The 15,525-nt window shown below is 37.4% G+C and overlaps 1 protein-coding gene across 1 annotated transcript in view; it reads left to right on the top strand.

Moving 5' to 3' along the window:
- Positions 1-15,525, top strand: part of SLC12A2 (solute carrier family 12 member 2) — a 60,339-nt gene that overhangs the window by 17,870 nt on the left and 26,944 nt on the right. The window contains exons 3-10 of the mRNA XM_055698994.1: positions 776-851; positions 1,353-1,448; positions 3,256-3,395; positions 4,960-5,070; positions 7,973-8,081; positions 8,510-8,637; positions 8,722-8,806; positions 12,772-12,920. Coding sequence (XP_055554969.1) covers positions 776-851; positions 1,353-1,448; positions 3,256-3,395; positions 4,960-5,070; positions 7,973-8,081; positions 8,510-8,637; positions 8,722-8,806; positions 12,772-12,920 — 894 coding nt within the window. The remainder of the gene's footprint in view (positions 1-775; positions 852-1,352; positions 1,449-3,255; positions 3,396-4,959; positions 5,071-7,972; positions 8,082-8,509; positions 8,638-8,721; positions 8,807-12,771; positions 12,921-15,525) is intronic.

Raw genomic sequence — 15,525 nt, 5'->3', positions numbered from 1 at the left:
GGTGGTCCTTGTCTCCTTTCTAGTCCTAATGACCAGCTAAACTTTTTGTAGAAGTGGTACCATACTCTTTAGGTAAGGACGTCCTAAGACCTGCTGTTAGACTGTCTAAATTCTGTACAATGCAAACTCCATTTTATTGGGAACTAAGAGTTTAAAATACAAGGATTAAAAAAAAAAACCCACAAACTCACCCCTACCTACCCCACCCCCCCATCCTGTTGGTGTGCAATTGTGTTGTAAGATAGAAAAGTTCTAGGACTGGGAAGTTGTGGGGTGTTTTGTCTTGTTGGGAGTTGTTTTGTTTTTGTGGTGGTTTTTTTTTTTCAAATTAAATTATTTAGTATGTTACTGCTTTAGTGCATTTTTGTGGGAGAGATTCATGGGAGCTCTGAACTCAGTTGTAGACCTCAGATTCATTGTAGACCTCACAACCTTGTTTTTAGTCATGTGTTCTGCAGTACAGATTTTGCATCTGAAAGGTTGGTGTCTAAATTTTTATTGTTTGGTTAAGACATACTACATAAGTCAGATACTGAAGTTCTGTAAGCTTATGCTCAAGGTACTTCAAGGTTTTATTCATATTTAGATTTCCTTTTATTTTTTTAATCGAACCTAAACTTGTCTAATTAGAAAAATGTATTCTTGTAAAATAATTTGAAAAGTAGCAAACAAAGACTGCAAGATAATTTCAACAACGTTAAAAACTGAAATGAATTAGTGGAAATAACTGCAAGTGTAAGACCTAACCTATGTAAAAATTCTGTTTTATTTCTAGGTAAGATGTATGTTAAATATTTGGGGTGTGATGCTTTTCATCAGACTGTCATGGATTGTTGGACAAGCTGGGATTGGTATGTGTACTAATGGTATAATTTTATTTCAGTGACTTTTAAATGTCATCCAAAAGAGGTGTTGATCCTGAGCTTACACTTTAAGTGGGGGTAGAAAATGACCTTAATATTACCAGTTTTTAAGGTAAGCTACCCTTTCCAAAACTTTAAGCAGTAAGTTACTTAGACTTTTTCATTTAGCTGTAAGGTATGTAATTTAACATTGACGTTGGTAAGTCTTCAGTGAACTGTAGAGAGAAACTTTTGAACTCTGGTTATTAAAATCCACATATAGACTGTGTAGCATATAAACAGTTTTCTTCAAAGGCTTAACTTACTATTAGACTACAGGAAATCTCTTTATCTGCAAAAGGCATGTGTTTCCTTGAAGCTCTAGGATACAGTTTTGTCCTGGCCAATTAAAGAGAACATTTATCCAGTTTTGTGAATTTGTTGTATTTGCAAGACTAATTCTTGTACATTTTAATACTTCCACCTTTTTTCCCCTCTTTTTTTCAAAAGGTCTGTCTGTCTTGGTTATTGGAATGGCCACTGTTGTGACAACTATTACAGGACTGTCTACTTCAGCAATAGCAACAAATGGGTTTGTAAGAGGAGGTAAACCTACTTCCATAAAGCTTTCATCACTCTGAAGCATACACCTTAAGGATGGAACCTCTTCATTTTTTTTTACATTTTTTTTTAGCATCAGGGAAAAAAGTATGGATGAAATGTAGGGAAGAGTTAGTTTTCTGAGAAGCAGTGTCTTCCCTATGTTCCGTATTTGACTAAGCAGCCGTGTAATTAGTGAAAAGTAAATAATTAGCCTGCTAATTTGATTTGACTACCGACTTGCTTTTCCACTGTGGAAAAAACATTATCTAGTCTTAATTTCCAGAATACAGACGTTTTGAGACACACATACCCAGGAGTGAATAGGGTCGTAATATTCTCCTGCATTTGCACAGGTTGGTTAAGAGTGTGCATGTGTGCTTGTATGTGTTCATGTCCTGAAGTAAAACTTGATAATGAAAAAATACACCCTGTAAAGTATAAGCTATATCTTATGACAGCATACAGAAGGACATGTTCTATTGTTACTTTTTTCACACAAAAGAAATTCTCCACACTCATGATTATCTCCAGTTCTTGAGGGTGATAGTTTTCATTTGCTTTCATGGTTTATGTGCTGTTATCAGCAATTACTGCAAAATAAGTGTTGGTGCCTTTGACATGCTCAAACTGCTTCAATGACATTTATGAGACTAGTAGTAGTAGAAAATGTGGTGGAATTAAAATAGCAGCTTAAAAAGTTCTCTTGATGAAGAATGAAGAGAAACCTCTCACTATTGCTAAGTAAACTTCCAATGAGAAGGTTCGGCTATGACTCTTAGCATTATGTCAAGCTTAGTTTCTAGATGCCCTTTCTTTTTCTAAATTGCATTATGCATATTGTATTTTCCTGCTCTTATGAGAGGTTTTCTTTGAGTCACTCTTGCAAAATAATACTTAATTAGAAAATTTGAATTGCTGAATGGATAAAACTTTAGAATAAAACCATAGTTGTTCCTATGAAAATCTTGCATTACAGTAATATTTTTCTTATGTTAACATTCTCATTTGCATAGTATGTCAGAGCTGGGTACTTACATACGTTTTGCACAAAAACTGTAATGCAGTAATTTAAGGATTTTGTGTTGCAAATTTTTAATGTGCACTAAATTATTTCAGATGGAGCTGGAGGACTTGTTTCTTCTACAAAGCCTAGTCTTTAACTGGAAGAGTGTGCCTTCACTACTTTTAAAAATTTTACTCTTTTCTAATGCTATAGATACTCAGTTTTCAAATTGTCATATGTGGAGTTCGAGGTCTTGTATCTGTCAAGCTCAAAATTAAAAAGAGTAGGCTCTGAAAAATAGAGTGATTGTTTTGAGAGTCCCACAGGGAACAGAAAATTCCCTTAACAACAGAACTCTAAGAAATGGGTTGTGGAGCTTCGGAACTTGAATGGGTTTATTACAGTCTGTTACGCCCATTTCTTGAGCTATAGCTAATAAAAATGTGTAATAGTAGAACTATGCACAAATGCTTTGAGTAGTTTGAAATAAGAAAAAAAACCAGTAATACTGGTGCTTGTTTTTTACAATTTGTTTTTTAACCATAGGTTGCATAGCTAAGTAATATGATGTGGTACATGTGTCAGGTGATTATTTCCAACTGGTGTATTTTCTTAAAAACTTGAAACATATTGCTGAAACTTCAGCATGCCTGTCCCTCAAATACTGAGTTTTTGGTTATTTTCTAATACATTAGGGAAGATAGACGCAAGAATGAATAGCGCTTTGTTTGTGTAAACTTTAAATTGCTGATTACTATTCTTAGGCTGTATTGTGTAGTAGTGTTTTTTCTTTTTCTTTTGTTTCAGGAGGAGCATATTACTTAATTTCCAGAAGTCTGGGCCCAGAGTTTGGTGGTGCCATAGGTCTGATTTTTGCATTTGCCAATGCTGTTGCAGTAGCAATGTATGTTGTTGGCTTTGCAGAAACAGTTGTGGAGCTGCTCAAGGTATATGGATGATAGTGGTTATATTAATTATACTGTCCTTTATGCAAGTTTGAGCTGTCATATCTAGTGATAGTGTGTTGGGTTGGAGGGGACCTATAAAGGTCATCTAGTCCAACCCCCAACAATGAGCAAGGACATCTTCAACTAGATGAGGTTGCTCAAAGCCCCATCTAACCTGACCTTGAATGTCTCTAGGGATGGGGCATCTACAACATCCCAGGGCAACCTGTTCCAGTGTTTCATCACCCTCAGTGTAAAAAAAAAAAATTTTTCTTACATCTAATCTGACTCTCCCCTCTTCAGTTTAGAGCCGTTATCCTCATCCTGTTGCTGCAAGCCCTGTCAAAAAGTCTGCCCCCATCTTTAAGCCCCCTGTAAGTACTGAAAAGCTGCAGTAAGGGCTCCCTTGACTCTTGCCTTCTCCAGACTGAACAACCACAACTCTCTGTCTGTCCTTATAAGAGTTCCATCTGTCTGATTTTTTTGTGGCTGCTCCAGCAGCTCCTTGTCTGTCTTATACTTGGGACCCAAGACCTGGATGCAGTACTCCAGGTAGGGCTCACCAGAGCACAGTAAAGGGGCAGAATTGCCTCCCTGAAACTGCTGGCCATACTTCTTTTGATGCAGTCCGGGATACAGTTAGTGTTCTGGACTGCAGGTGGACATAGTCAGTTCTTGTCCAGCTTTTCATCCACCACTACCCGCAAACCCATTTGGCAGGGCTGCTCTCAATCCCTTCATCCCCCAGCCTGCATTGATACAGGAGGTTGCTCTGACCAGTTCAAAGACGTGGAATGAGAGACAAGGTTATTACTGATATATCAGTAAAATGCTACTGTGATTTGGTAGCTTTCTGGTAAAAAAACAAAGTGGCTTTGGTTCAAGTGGAAACTTCCCACACTGGTTATCTCCCTGAACAAATAAAATGTGTAATTTCTGGTAAAGTCCAAGCTAGCTGCTGAGAAGTCTCGCAGTAGAGATACATGACACAGAATTATAACTTGTTGATGCTGAGATTCTTCTTAGCAAATTGTTCCTTATAAGTGACAGTTGTTTATATTAAAGCTTATGTTCAAAGGAGTTCTGCTTATTAAAAACAATTCCTTATACTCAATCAAATACTGTTTGTCTGTGGGATTTTTTATTAAATGTAATATTGAGAACAGTAAAACCACACTTTTTGTAGATGGGAAGAAGTTTGGAATGCATTAAAAGAATTAAGAGTAACAGTGAACAAGTGTAACACATGTATAGGTCCAAAGTGGTAGCAGTTGCCTTGCTGATTAATTATTTCTCTGGCAGTTGAAGACAGACCATTCTGTCTGGAGATGGGCTGTGAATAGGAATGATCATTTCCCTTTAGATCTGAATAGAATCCTTCCATTAAGATATGGTGATTTAAAAGAAGGCAGAAAACAAATTACTTGTGCCCATACAGGAATTTAAAATGAGTAAATTTGTGGTATAGAGGTTAACTCTGTTAATAAATTACAGTCAATAAAATGCTGTCTGCAGTAGAGAATATAAATAATTGATAAAATACATGACTTTGTTTTTTTGATAGGAAAACGGCACATTGATGGTTGATGAAATGAATGATATCAGAATCATAGGGGCTATCACAGTAGTTATATTGCTGGGCATTTCCGTTGCTGGAATGGAATGGGAAGCAAAAGTAAGGAACTTGCCTTCTTTCATTTTCTGTTTCATAATTCTGATTCCATTTTCTACCTCAGCTGTTTTATTTATTTTTAATGTATTTAATGAACTCAGTATTGCATGTATGGTATGTTAGAAGTCAGTCAGTGGGCAGTTCTTATGTAATAGCTCTCTGTCTAGCACTAGCATGTGCAGGTCTGGACAACATTTCAGACCTTAAATTGCATTTCTCCACTGGAAGCTTAAGCATCTATGAACTTAAACATCATGAAACTGTCAAGTACGTTAGTGGTATTACTTTTTCTTGTGCTGTAGTTGCCCAGAGGAGGGTAGGAGCATTAATATGGGAATTTTCACTCACTGGGAGCTTCATATGAGCTCCATGGATGGAAAATACACGGCTGGAGCTGAAGCCAATTTAAAGTTGTGTAGTTTCTGCTAACTCAAAACCAATGTTCTTACTTTCCCTTCCACTCTCTTCTGGTGTTATTTTCACTTGGAAACAGATTGAGGACAGCTGTGAACATGGGTGGTGATGAGTAGAAGGGGGAACCTACTTTACTCATTTTGCTATGGCTGCATGATCTTAGGTCAATTCTGAACGTGGAAACAAACACACATAGATCCAAGGATACCTTAATACAGAGGTTGCCTTACTAGTTTACACTGCCTAGTAACGCAGAGCAGAAGTCTTTTACTGAATATGTGTCTGTAGTGTGCTCAAAAATAGAAGAGCCTCGTTTGGTCTCCCTTCACATTTGATACTTGGTTCACTGTAGCTTCTTTTTTATGCAGTGAGAGGCAACTGAAGGCACTTTTTCATGAAAAAGTGCTGTAGCAGTTTCTTATGCTCCTGCATCAGGATGATAATGATACTCATAATTTACATGAGAGAGGGTTTTGCCTCATCATTGTTTTCAGCCCTAGATGCAGGGCTTGCAGAAAAAGTAAGTGAAGATCAAGTGCATTACTTGACTCTACCACAGGAAGAAGAGAATCTACAGGAATTTACTTTGGCATGTACTTTTAAATCAAACAGCACACTTCAGGAAAAATATTTTTACTTTTCTCAGGAAGTCCCTCACTGTCTGAAACTTCAGTTTGTAATGGTATCTTTTGAACAGTACTGGCCTTCTTTAATCTCAACTGTTTAGTTTTTCCTTGGAATGAAGCAGTTATTAACCCTCTGGCTGCTGTCACTGAAAGTCACAAGAAATATCTTGCTTTTGCTCTTGTAGCATGAGCAATTGTGTAAGGATAGCTTGCATAGAAATCCCTCTGTTGTTTAATGTTTCTCTATTGGACCTGAACTGTGGTATCACTGCAGTGATATACTCTACTAGGAAGTAAGGTATCTTTCAAAAATCCTGTGTTCAGTACAAAAGCATCAAGGCTTGTTGGCTTTGTTTCTGCATTGTGGAAGAAGGCAGGTAGGAGCAATGGTAAGCAACTGAACCTGTTGAACAAGCACTGCATGTAGGTTAACATGCAGCTTAGCATAGCAAACACTTTAATCAAGAAGGAAGTATTAGTATCTGTGATGTTCTGTGTCTTCCCCATGACTTACAAGAATGCCTTGGAAAACAGGACAAGGGGATCTATAATAATACCTTTGAAATAGATCTAAAACATCTTAAGAGAGAATGGGATTCTGAGGAAGCCTACTTAAAAAATGGCTTTTCAGAGTTTGTGCTGTTTTACCACTCAACTCCTTGTGTTGAAGTCTTAAAAGCCCGTCCTTTCAGACTTTTGAATTTAAGGAAGATACTCAGAAAATTCTTTTAGCTTCAGGGAGAAGCCTAGGTTTCTTACTGGATAAATGCACTTGTGGCAATTGCTCTGTGATAACTTCACGTTGAAGTCTCTGGGCTTACTGAAGACTTCTGTAAGTACCTAGCTGCATCCTTACACCTCTCATCTATTTTCCAGCCTTAGCAAAAGAGCAATCTAAATATGATGCACGAACTAGTCTCTTCAGGTAGTCTTCTAACTCTGCTCTTGGCTGTCGTGCCCTGTCTATCACTGTTGGTACCCCGTTATCTTCTGAGGCAGTGTGTTTCCAGTTTCAGTTCAGTCAGCAAGGCTATAGTGTTACTCCATTTTAAGTTCTGATCTAAGGCCTGGGAAAAAAATCACATTGTGAATAGCTTCCACCAAGCCACTGGCATATGCTTTTGTAAGGAATCAAGTAACACAAAAGATAACGGGGCAGTGTGATTGCTTATATAAATATAAAATCTGAACCATCTCTTCAATGCCTGGATTTATCTTTGGTTACACTTTGGAGGTGTTGGATGGTTTAAAGTACAAAGTGTCTGGTTTATAATGGTTTTATTGAACAATGGCTAAAAATCTGTTGTAATGAAAAAAAGTATCAAGAGAACTAGAAATTAACAAGTAACTGTGGTATTGAATATGTGCAATTGAATTTCATACGTAAGGGTTGAGCATATGAGAATGTAACAAAATAATCTAGTCCACTGCCTCAAATAGCAAACAAAAGCAGTTTGACTCAAACAAAGTGTTATGAGCATGGTTAATAAGAGAATACTCCTAGCATCTGTGTGCATTTAGCTCTTTTTCTTGTGGACTTCTTCAGTCTACTCATAGCCATTACTTCTGGAAGGCTTATAGGGAAAAAATGGTTCATTTAAGTATTTTTTCTTTAGAAGTATAACTCTGAGGAGTGCAGTAATAAATTCTCTTTTGAATGGACATTAAATTTACAAATTATTGCTAGTTCTTTATTAAAAATTCTGGTACATGTTCTTTCCAGCTCGCATAATTATTTGTGGAAAACCAACTGAGAAGAGTGAGCTGGATTTGGAATAAAATATTTACATTTTAGAACATATCATTGAAGCTTGAATCTGAAAAAGAGCAAGTTTTCCTATCTGACTGCAATCATTATCTTTCAGGCACAGATAGTCTTACTGGTGATCCTCATAGTTGCTATTGGAGACTTCGTTATAGGAACATTTATTCCTTTGGATAGCAAGAAGCCTAAAGGTTTCTTTGGTTATAAAGGTATGTTGGAACAGTTAGTTCTGTAAACTGTCTTTGCAAAGAGGAGACATGCTGTCGTAATTACGATAAACATCTAAAATAGCTTATAGTCCTATTTAACTATAGAGACTTTTTTCCCTGATTCTTTCAGAATTCTGCAGTTTTGCTCCTTAAAGCTATTGGGCCAAAACTTGGTCCAGCCTGCTTATATATTGATTATATGAATTTAAAAAAAATGAGATGAAACTTTTTCTGGTTTTAAAGGTTATTTAAGTTTACTGTGGTGACTTTTATTTTGAGTCAGTGATGAATTAAGACTTAAATATTCTACACTTAAGAAGGTCATACAGCTGTGGGTTTCAGCTTTTTCAAGGAGGTAATAATGGCTGGAGTGGGCTAGTACTGTACTTTCTATATGAATATTGATAGACTTAAATCTTTTTCTACAGCTGAAATATTTATGGAGAATTTTGGACCGGATTTTCGACATGGAGAAACTTTCTTTTCTGTATTTGCTATTTTCTTCCCTGCTGCAACTGGCATACTTGCTGGTGCAAATATCTCAGGTGATCTTGCGGTGAGTAGTGAATTAGCAAATGTTGCTCATAAACACTGAGTATACATTTGTCTGCATCACTATCCACTGACATTTTTCTTCCAGGATCCTCAGTCAGCCATACCTAAAGGAACGCTGTTGGCCATCTTAATAACTACACTGGTTTATGCAGGAATTGCAGTATCTGTAGGTAAATAAAAGTTTTTAACTTTATCCTTTCACATTCATTCTGAGCATGTGTTTTGATAGGGTTTATGTAACTTGTTATGTAAAATCATTATGTAATGACTTTCATGCATGAGAAAGTAATAGCCAGAGGTTTCTAATTTTTATTGTTGGAAGTTCAGTTTTCAGCTGGTATTATGATTTCCCAAAATGAGTGGTGTTTTTCTGAGACTAGTGACTGCTTTAGACTAAAGATGACAAAAGACTTCATACGGATGTTTCGTCATTTGTTGCAGTTACTTATGTTAAAAGATGTACAATTTAGCAGTAGGCTAATTCCTGGATTAATAAAACATGTTTTCATAAAATAATTAAGGAACAAATACTTGTATTGTTTTGAAGATGGTGGTAGTCAGCTACTTACCTGAAGTGAATTGTGGGATGATCAAACAGCTCTTTGGTGAGGATGCACAAGCAGTAATTCCCAGGAGAGGGAGGAGAGGGAGTAGTGCCTTCATCTGGCCAGCCCACTTATAGAAGCATCATGTTCAGAAATTTCTGTAATTTTATTTTCATGTGGAAAGAGGAGAAACGATCATAGTTTCTCATAGCATCAGTCTTGCATAACCTCTTTTCCTAGTCTTCCTCTGTAGAAGCTGCCTTGGGGTTTGATGCTGTCTATATCAGTTTTATTCTAGAGCACCAATGGTCAACCAGATTTTTTCCACCTATAAAACAACTCTATTAACCTTAAGAAAGTAAGATTATTGTCTCGCATATTTCTTGCCTGTGATTGGAAATGTTTTTATTAGTGTCAGTAAATTAATTTCTGACAGCAGTAGTCAGTGTTCTTATATGAAAGACTTTGCCTTATCTTAGCTGTGCTGCCTTTTGAATGAAATTCTCATTTATAAGAGTACCATTGATCTGACCACTAATGATACTTCTTTTCCAAAGATACCAATCTTGCTAGTCTGCCTGTGTTGGCTAACATTGTACTGTAGCTCTGCCAAACAGTTGGCTCTAATGATTGTGCTTTATGCAGCATAATGACCTACACTTAATTAGATTGACTGCATAGACCTCTGCTACCAAATTTGAATACTTTAGAACTTGAACCCACATGACAGCACAATGTTCATTAATACTGATTTCTTAATGGACGTCTTTGATCATTGTTCAAACATGAAAAACCTCATTTTTCATATTGAAAAAGGAACAGTTTGCAAAATCAGCTGACCGTTAAAGTGTTTGATGCATCAGGAATGTCCTATCTTGGTTGCCTTCTATAACTTACACTTAGACTTAAAGGTCAGTTCTGTTGCAGAAGTCAGAGATTATGACATGAGTGGAATTCAGCTTTAAGGCATTGTATCAGGAATCAGACAAACACACACTTTTATTCTTTTACAGTGGGGAATAGTATGTGGGTAAGTTTCCAGAGTAGTGATAAGCAAGGCATTAAAACTTCGATGGGGCTAGTAGATGTCACTGAGTAGTATGTCTGAAGGGGAAGATGATGTTCTGAACTTATGTCAGTAATTGTACTCTGTAGTAAGAGGGTTAAACACAGTAGAGAAGGCTTGGAAGATTGCTTAGAAAATTGCTAGTCCTACTGTTAGAGCTAGGCAGCCTATTTCAAAAAGGTAACAGCTATAAGGAAGACGTGTCCAATTTCATATTTTAGCAAGGAACTAAGGGAGGTATGCAGGTGGCAGGATGAACACTGCATAAGCAACTTTTATATCTAAATTCTTGAAATACATATATCAAAGAACAAAACTTACTGCTTTATAAACAAGTGAAGCTCTAATAAAAAACCCCAGACTTCTGAGAAGGGTTAAGACATACTTTCTTTATGCAAGGAAGTAAAACTAATGAGAGCCTAACTGTAGCTGCTTGTAGCACCAGTGAAATTCAGCACTCTCAACTGCAATCTGAAGGATTCAGGATGGTAGTGTCTCTGGAATTCTTGCTGGTTGCATGTAGTTACGTGATAACTTGATACAGATAATCTCTTAACCACCTCAGGCCTATAAACATATATATGTTTATATGACAAAACTTTATTTGACTTTGGCAGGAACAGGCTTATAAGTGTCTGTGAAAAGGTGAAATCATGTTTTTACAGGAAAGAAGACCTGGAGGTTCTTACGGAAAATGTTGCCAGAATATGATAATTACAAATTTTTCTGAATGAGGGTTAAATAAAATGTCTAGATTTTTACTTACATCTAAGAATCTTCTGCCAAGAATGGAGCCTGCACAGCTGGCTTCTGTTCTGCATTCTGTCGTAGTAAGCCTTACTATTAAATTTGTTCATAGTGCCATTGTCCCTTTCTGTCATGCTTTGTGTGTGAAAGGCCTGCTAGCCAGTTAAATCTAAAATATGAAAAAGGGAATGAGGAAGAGGAGGGCTGTGATAGTACACTGTAGCTGCTTAATGGGTTGCTCAACTTAACGGGTCTGCCACTGCAATCTATTACCAACAAAATGTTATCTAAAAATAGTTCAACTAGTAAGTATGTTGTCATATCCATTATATACTGCTTCAATGGCTAGGGCAAATACTTGGCATAGTGAAGGAGAAATTTTTTCTCATACGGAGCTTTTAATCCCATTTAAAACAGACCAATCCAGCCCCTCCACATACACACAAGAAAATGTTAAGGCAGGCAATCGGTATAGGAAACTCTCTCTGAAATTTAACCAATTGGGCCTAATAAGTAGCTGAAAAATAAATCTGAGAAGTGGAAGAATTAAGTAATGTCCACCTACCAGGACTGGGTGGTATTGCAGATTAAGTTCTGATGGCTCAGAAGCAACTTAAATACGGTATAGTTATTTAGGTATTCATTTTCCCAATTACATAGGTAACAGGGGTTGCTACTGGAGAAACTGAAACTTCCAGCTTGCAGCACACCCAAACCCTCCTTGTTATTTCGCAAGTAAGTTAGGTCCTCAGCAGTCACATGGTTCTGTTCCCAGGACCTCCTTGTCTTTCAGGTTCCTAAACTAAGGAAATTCTATTGACTATTGCTCTGTAGACTTTTCTCCACTTACTTAGTTCCTGTTCCTGCAAATACTTGCTTGTGTCCAAACAATTTGAGTACCTCAACTATTAAACCATAGAATGTTAAATAATACTTAATTTGTTTGTCCTTTATGAGACAAAAGACCATGTAATTAGAAGATTTGCAGGCTTTTTAGTACTTGGTTTTTATTAGTACTTAAGGTCTAAAATGCTGTCTTCAGTGATGTCTTGACCAGTAAAATTAGAAATAATCATAAACTGCTGTCTTCAATTCATTTAAGTGATAAACTTAATTATATGTGGTAGAAATGGGACTATGTGTCTTTGGTTTTTTGCCAAGAAACCAACTTAAAATACCAGAGTCATGTAGGAGGTGGCTTGTTTAAGCATTGAGAAACTGCTTGCAACAGGTTTTCATGACAAACTACTTGATTTTATTTTTTTTTTGAATGTCTGAGCCATCTTGACTGGAAAAGAAATAACTGCAATGCTGTGCAAACCTGTCTACATACATCTGTACATACACAACAAAAATGCATTCCTCTAGGAAGACTGACAGAGAGAAACTATGAAATCGAGTGATGGTGCATAATACTGACTTCAGTTAAAGAGCTGTGTGGAAACTCATGATTCAGACAAATGTTGAACTGGAATTGTGCTGTTAAAACTTTTGTGAGTCTATTGACATTGTTTTCCTCTGTGCTAAAACTTTCCTTTTATTAGACTCGGATTTTTTTCAAAAACTGAAGATCATCTCAGGCAAGAGAGCAGTTAGTTGGCTTGTTTGTAATCTTCATAGTGAAGATGTGCTTAATACTGCAATGTATTAAAAATGTAAATGCTGTATGTTAATGTTGCTCTGTGAAAATGTTTACATAAAAAGGGAATTGAGCTTAACACGTGTCCTTATGTTTAGTTGAGTCTGCTAATGTCTTTTTTGTTATTGTCTGCTCTAGGTTCCTGTGTTGTTCGAGATGCCACGGGGAATGTTAATAACACTATTGTCACTGAGCTGACAAATTGTACTTCTGCAGCTTGCAAATTAAACTATGATTTTTCATCCTGTCAGACAGGGTGTCACTATGGGCTGATGAACAATTTCCAGGTATAAAACTTTCTCCTAAAGCTGTTCATTTGGCTTTTGTGTTTGTTCTTTTTTTGAATTGCATGTTAAGAAAAAAAGCCATACATAAATACAAGGTTTAGCCGGATTAGTTAAGCAGCACATCCTAGCTAGTATGTAGAAGAACAATGTAACTGTTAAAATTTTTGGGTGTTTTTACAGAGGTGGTATAAATATTTACTGTTCTTCTGAGTAAACTGCTTAGGTTAGGTGGTAGAACTGCAACTTTCCCTCTAGATACCAGGATGTCACGATTCAGTGATGTGGATAGATGTACTCATTGTTCCATAGTCATGCACTGTAATCATAGGTAGCCTCTGTCAATAACTTGTTCCTTAATTTCTTAAGTTTCTTAGAAAATATGCTGACATTTAAAGAATGTTTTATATTTGTCACAGTATCCTCTTTAATGGTAAGAACATTGTGAATTTTCATAAACTCTGTTTGTGTATTTAAAAATCCCTATAGAAGTCATGAGAATTCAGTCTTTAACTTACATCTTGATTATCTGTCCAGTGTCCATGAGTTATTGGTAAAGGTATGAAAGAAACCAGGAAAAACACACTTCTTGCCAGTTGAGTTAAACTTGCTTTGTGGTAGTCCATCTTTGCCCTAAATTTTTCTAATAGGTGTACAGAAAATTGGCTAGAGGTTAAGCTGAAACCCACTGATAAAAAAAGGTGTCTGGCTTGAGTTTTGATCAGAAGTACCTGTGGTACATGTACAGCTGACAGCTTCACTTGCAAAGCTGGCTGTATCATGGTTTAACCCCACCTGGCTGGCCACTGAGCCCCTCACAGCTGCTCACTCACTCCGCTGCCCCTTGTGGGGTAAGGGAGTGAATTGCAAGTGTGAAAGTGAGAACTTGTGCACTGAGATAAAGACGGTTTGATAGGTAGAGCAAATGCCGTGCACACAAGCAAAGCAAACCAAGGAATTATTTTACCACTTTCTATCGGCAGGCAGGTGTTCAGCCATCTCCAGGAAAGCAGGGTTCCCTGACACATCATGGTTATTTAGGAAGACAAATGCCATCACTCTGAATGTCACCCTTCCTTCCACCCGCAACTGTGTATGCTGATTGTGGTGTCATACAGTATGGACTATCAGTTGGGGTCAGCTGTCCCGGCTGTGTCCCCTCCCAGGTTCCTGTGCACCCCCAGCCCGCTCGCTGGTGGGGTGGGGCGAGGGGCAGAAAAGGCCCTGACTCTGTGTAAGCGCTGCTCAGCAGTGACTGAACATCCCTGTGTTAGCAGCACGTTTCCAGCACAAATCCGAAACATAGCCCCATACCAGCTTCTATGAAGAAAATTAACTCTGCCCCAGCCAAAACCAGCACAGGGTGGAAGATCTGTTATGTACGTGCTGAAATAATGTTGCAGTGCAGACCACTATTAGAGTAAAATATGTTTTTATAGTGGAATAACTTGAGTATATGTGGTGTTACTTTGTTCTGGTTTTGAAAAATCTGTATTTAGAAACAGTTCAGAATTGCTCTTACAGGAATAATTATTCTGTAAAGTGTGATGACTTTCCTGATTTGTTTTAAGCTTGAAGGAATCCAGTATATTATCAAATGTATAGCTGAGAATAGAACTGGTTTCCTGTGACTGTATCTTTTTTTCTTTAAGTCATAACTTTAGTAAGGTTGCTTACCATAAATGTTGCTTGTACTTCTAAGTTAGTAATTTTCTAGCTTTTTACCATTTGGTCTAAAGAGTGCTATCTATCTCCCAAATTATTTTTGCTTCTGTCTTTGGAAAAACTAGTGGGTTTCAAATAAGAAATGTCACTTCCAAGGCCAGGGGCTGCACAGAGAATGCAGTGCCCCATATGCCCCACTTTTTGTTGAGGTTTTGAAAATGTTGTCATGGAGACTGCACAGCATCTCTGGGCAGCCTGCTGCAGTGCTTAGCCACCTTCTCTGTGGAATTTCACTTGTTTGGTTTTCTTTTTTTTCTGTCATCCTCACAGCTTTTGCTGTGCATTTCTGCGGAGTCCAATTCTGCCTTTTGAAAAGTTGTCAGGAGGAAATAGTTTGCATGAGAGGCTGTCTACCTATAGATACACTGTTTTACACTTTCTAACTGAACCTGCGCTCAGTAGCTCTGGATGGTATCTGTAAGGAGACTTTTTTTTTTCTTAATATGCAAGTCACAGTGCAGGGGGAGTTGTGCTCCAAACTTGCATACCTCTTAAGCTCTTCAAACAAACAGAACTTCTTTCTGTAGGTTTAATAACTTCACTCTTATAAATTAATCCCTAAAGTGAGCAAAGATTGTTGTATTTGCCTTATAGCTTGTGAGCATGCAGGTTCTGAGGCTGAAGGTGCCAGTTTACTTGTGTGCACAGCCTGATTTTATCACTGGTACGCTTTGTGCTGCACTCGGTTCTTCTGGCAAAGTGTTGATTTGGGGTTAGTGTTTAGGCAGCTCAGGTTTTGAATTTGGGCAGCAAATGGGCAACTTGTAGTACAATTTTACTGTGGAAAGTTTAGATGATGCTAAGAAACTTAAAATGAGAACAGTTGGTAAGACAGACTTAGTCAGAATTGCATAGAAAGATCATCTTTAGTTTGTGTTGCAGT

This window comes from Falco cherrug, chromosome Z, assembly GCF_023634085.1.
Source record: "Falco cherrug isolate bFalChe1 chromosome Z, bFalChe1.pri, whole genome shotgun sequence".
NCBI lineage: Eukaryota > Metazoa > Chordata > Aves > Falconiformes > Falconidae > Falco > Falco cherrug.
This window is presented reverse-complemented; position numbering and strand designations above follow the sequence as displayed.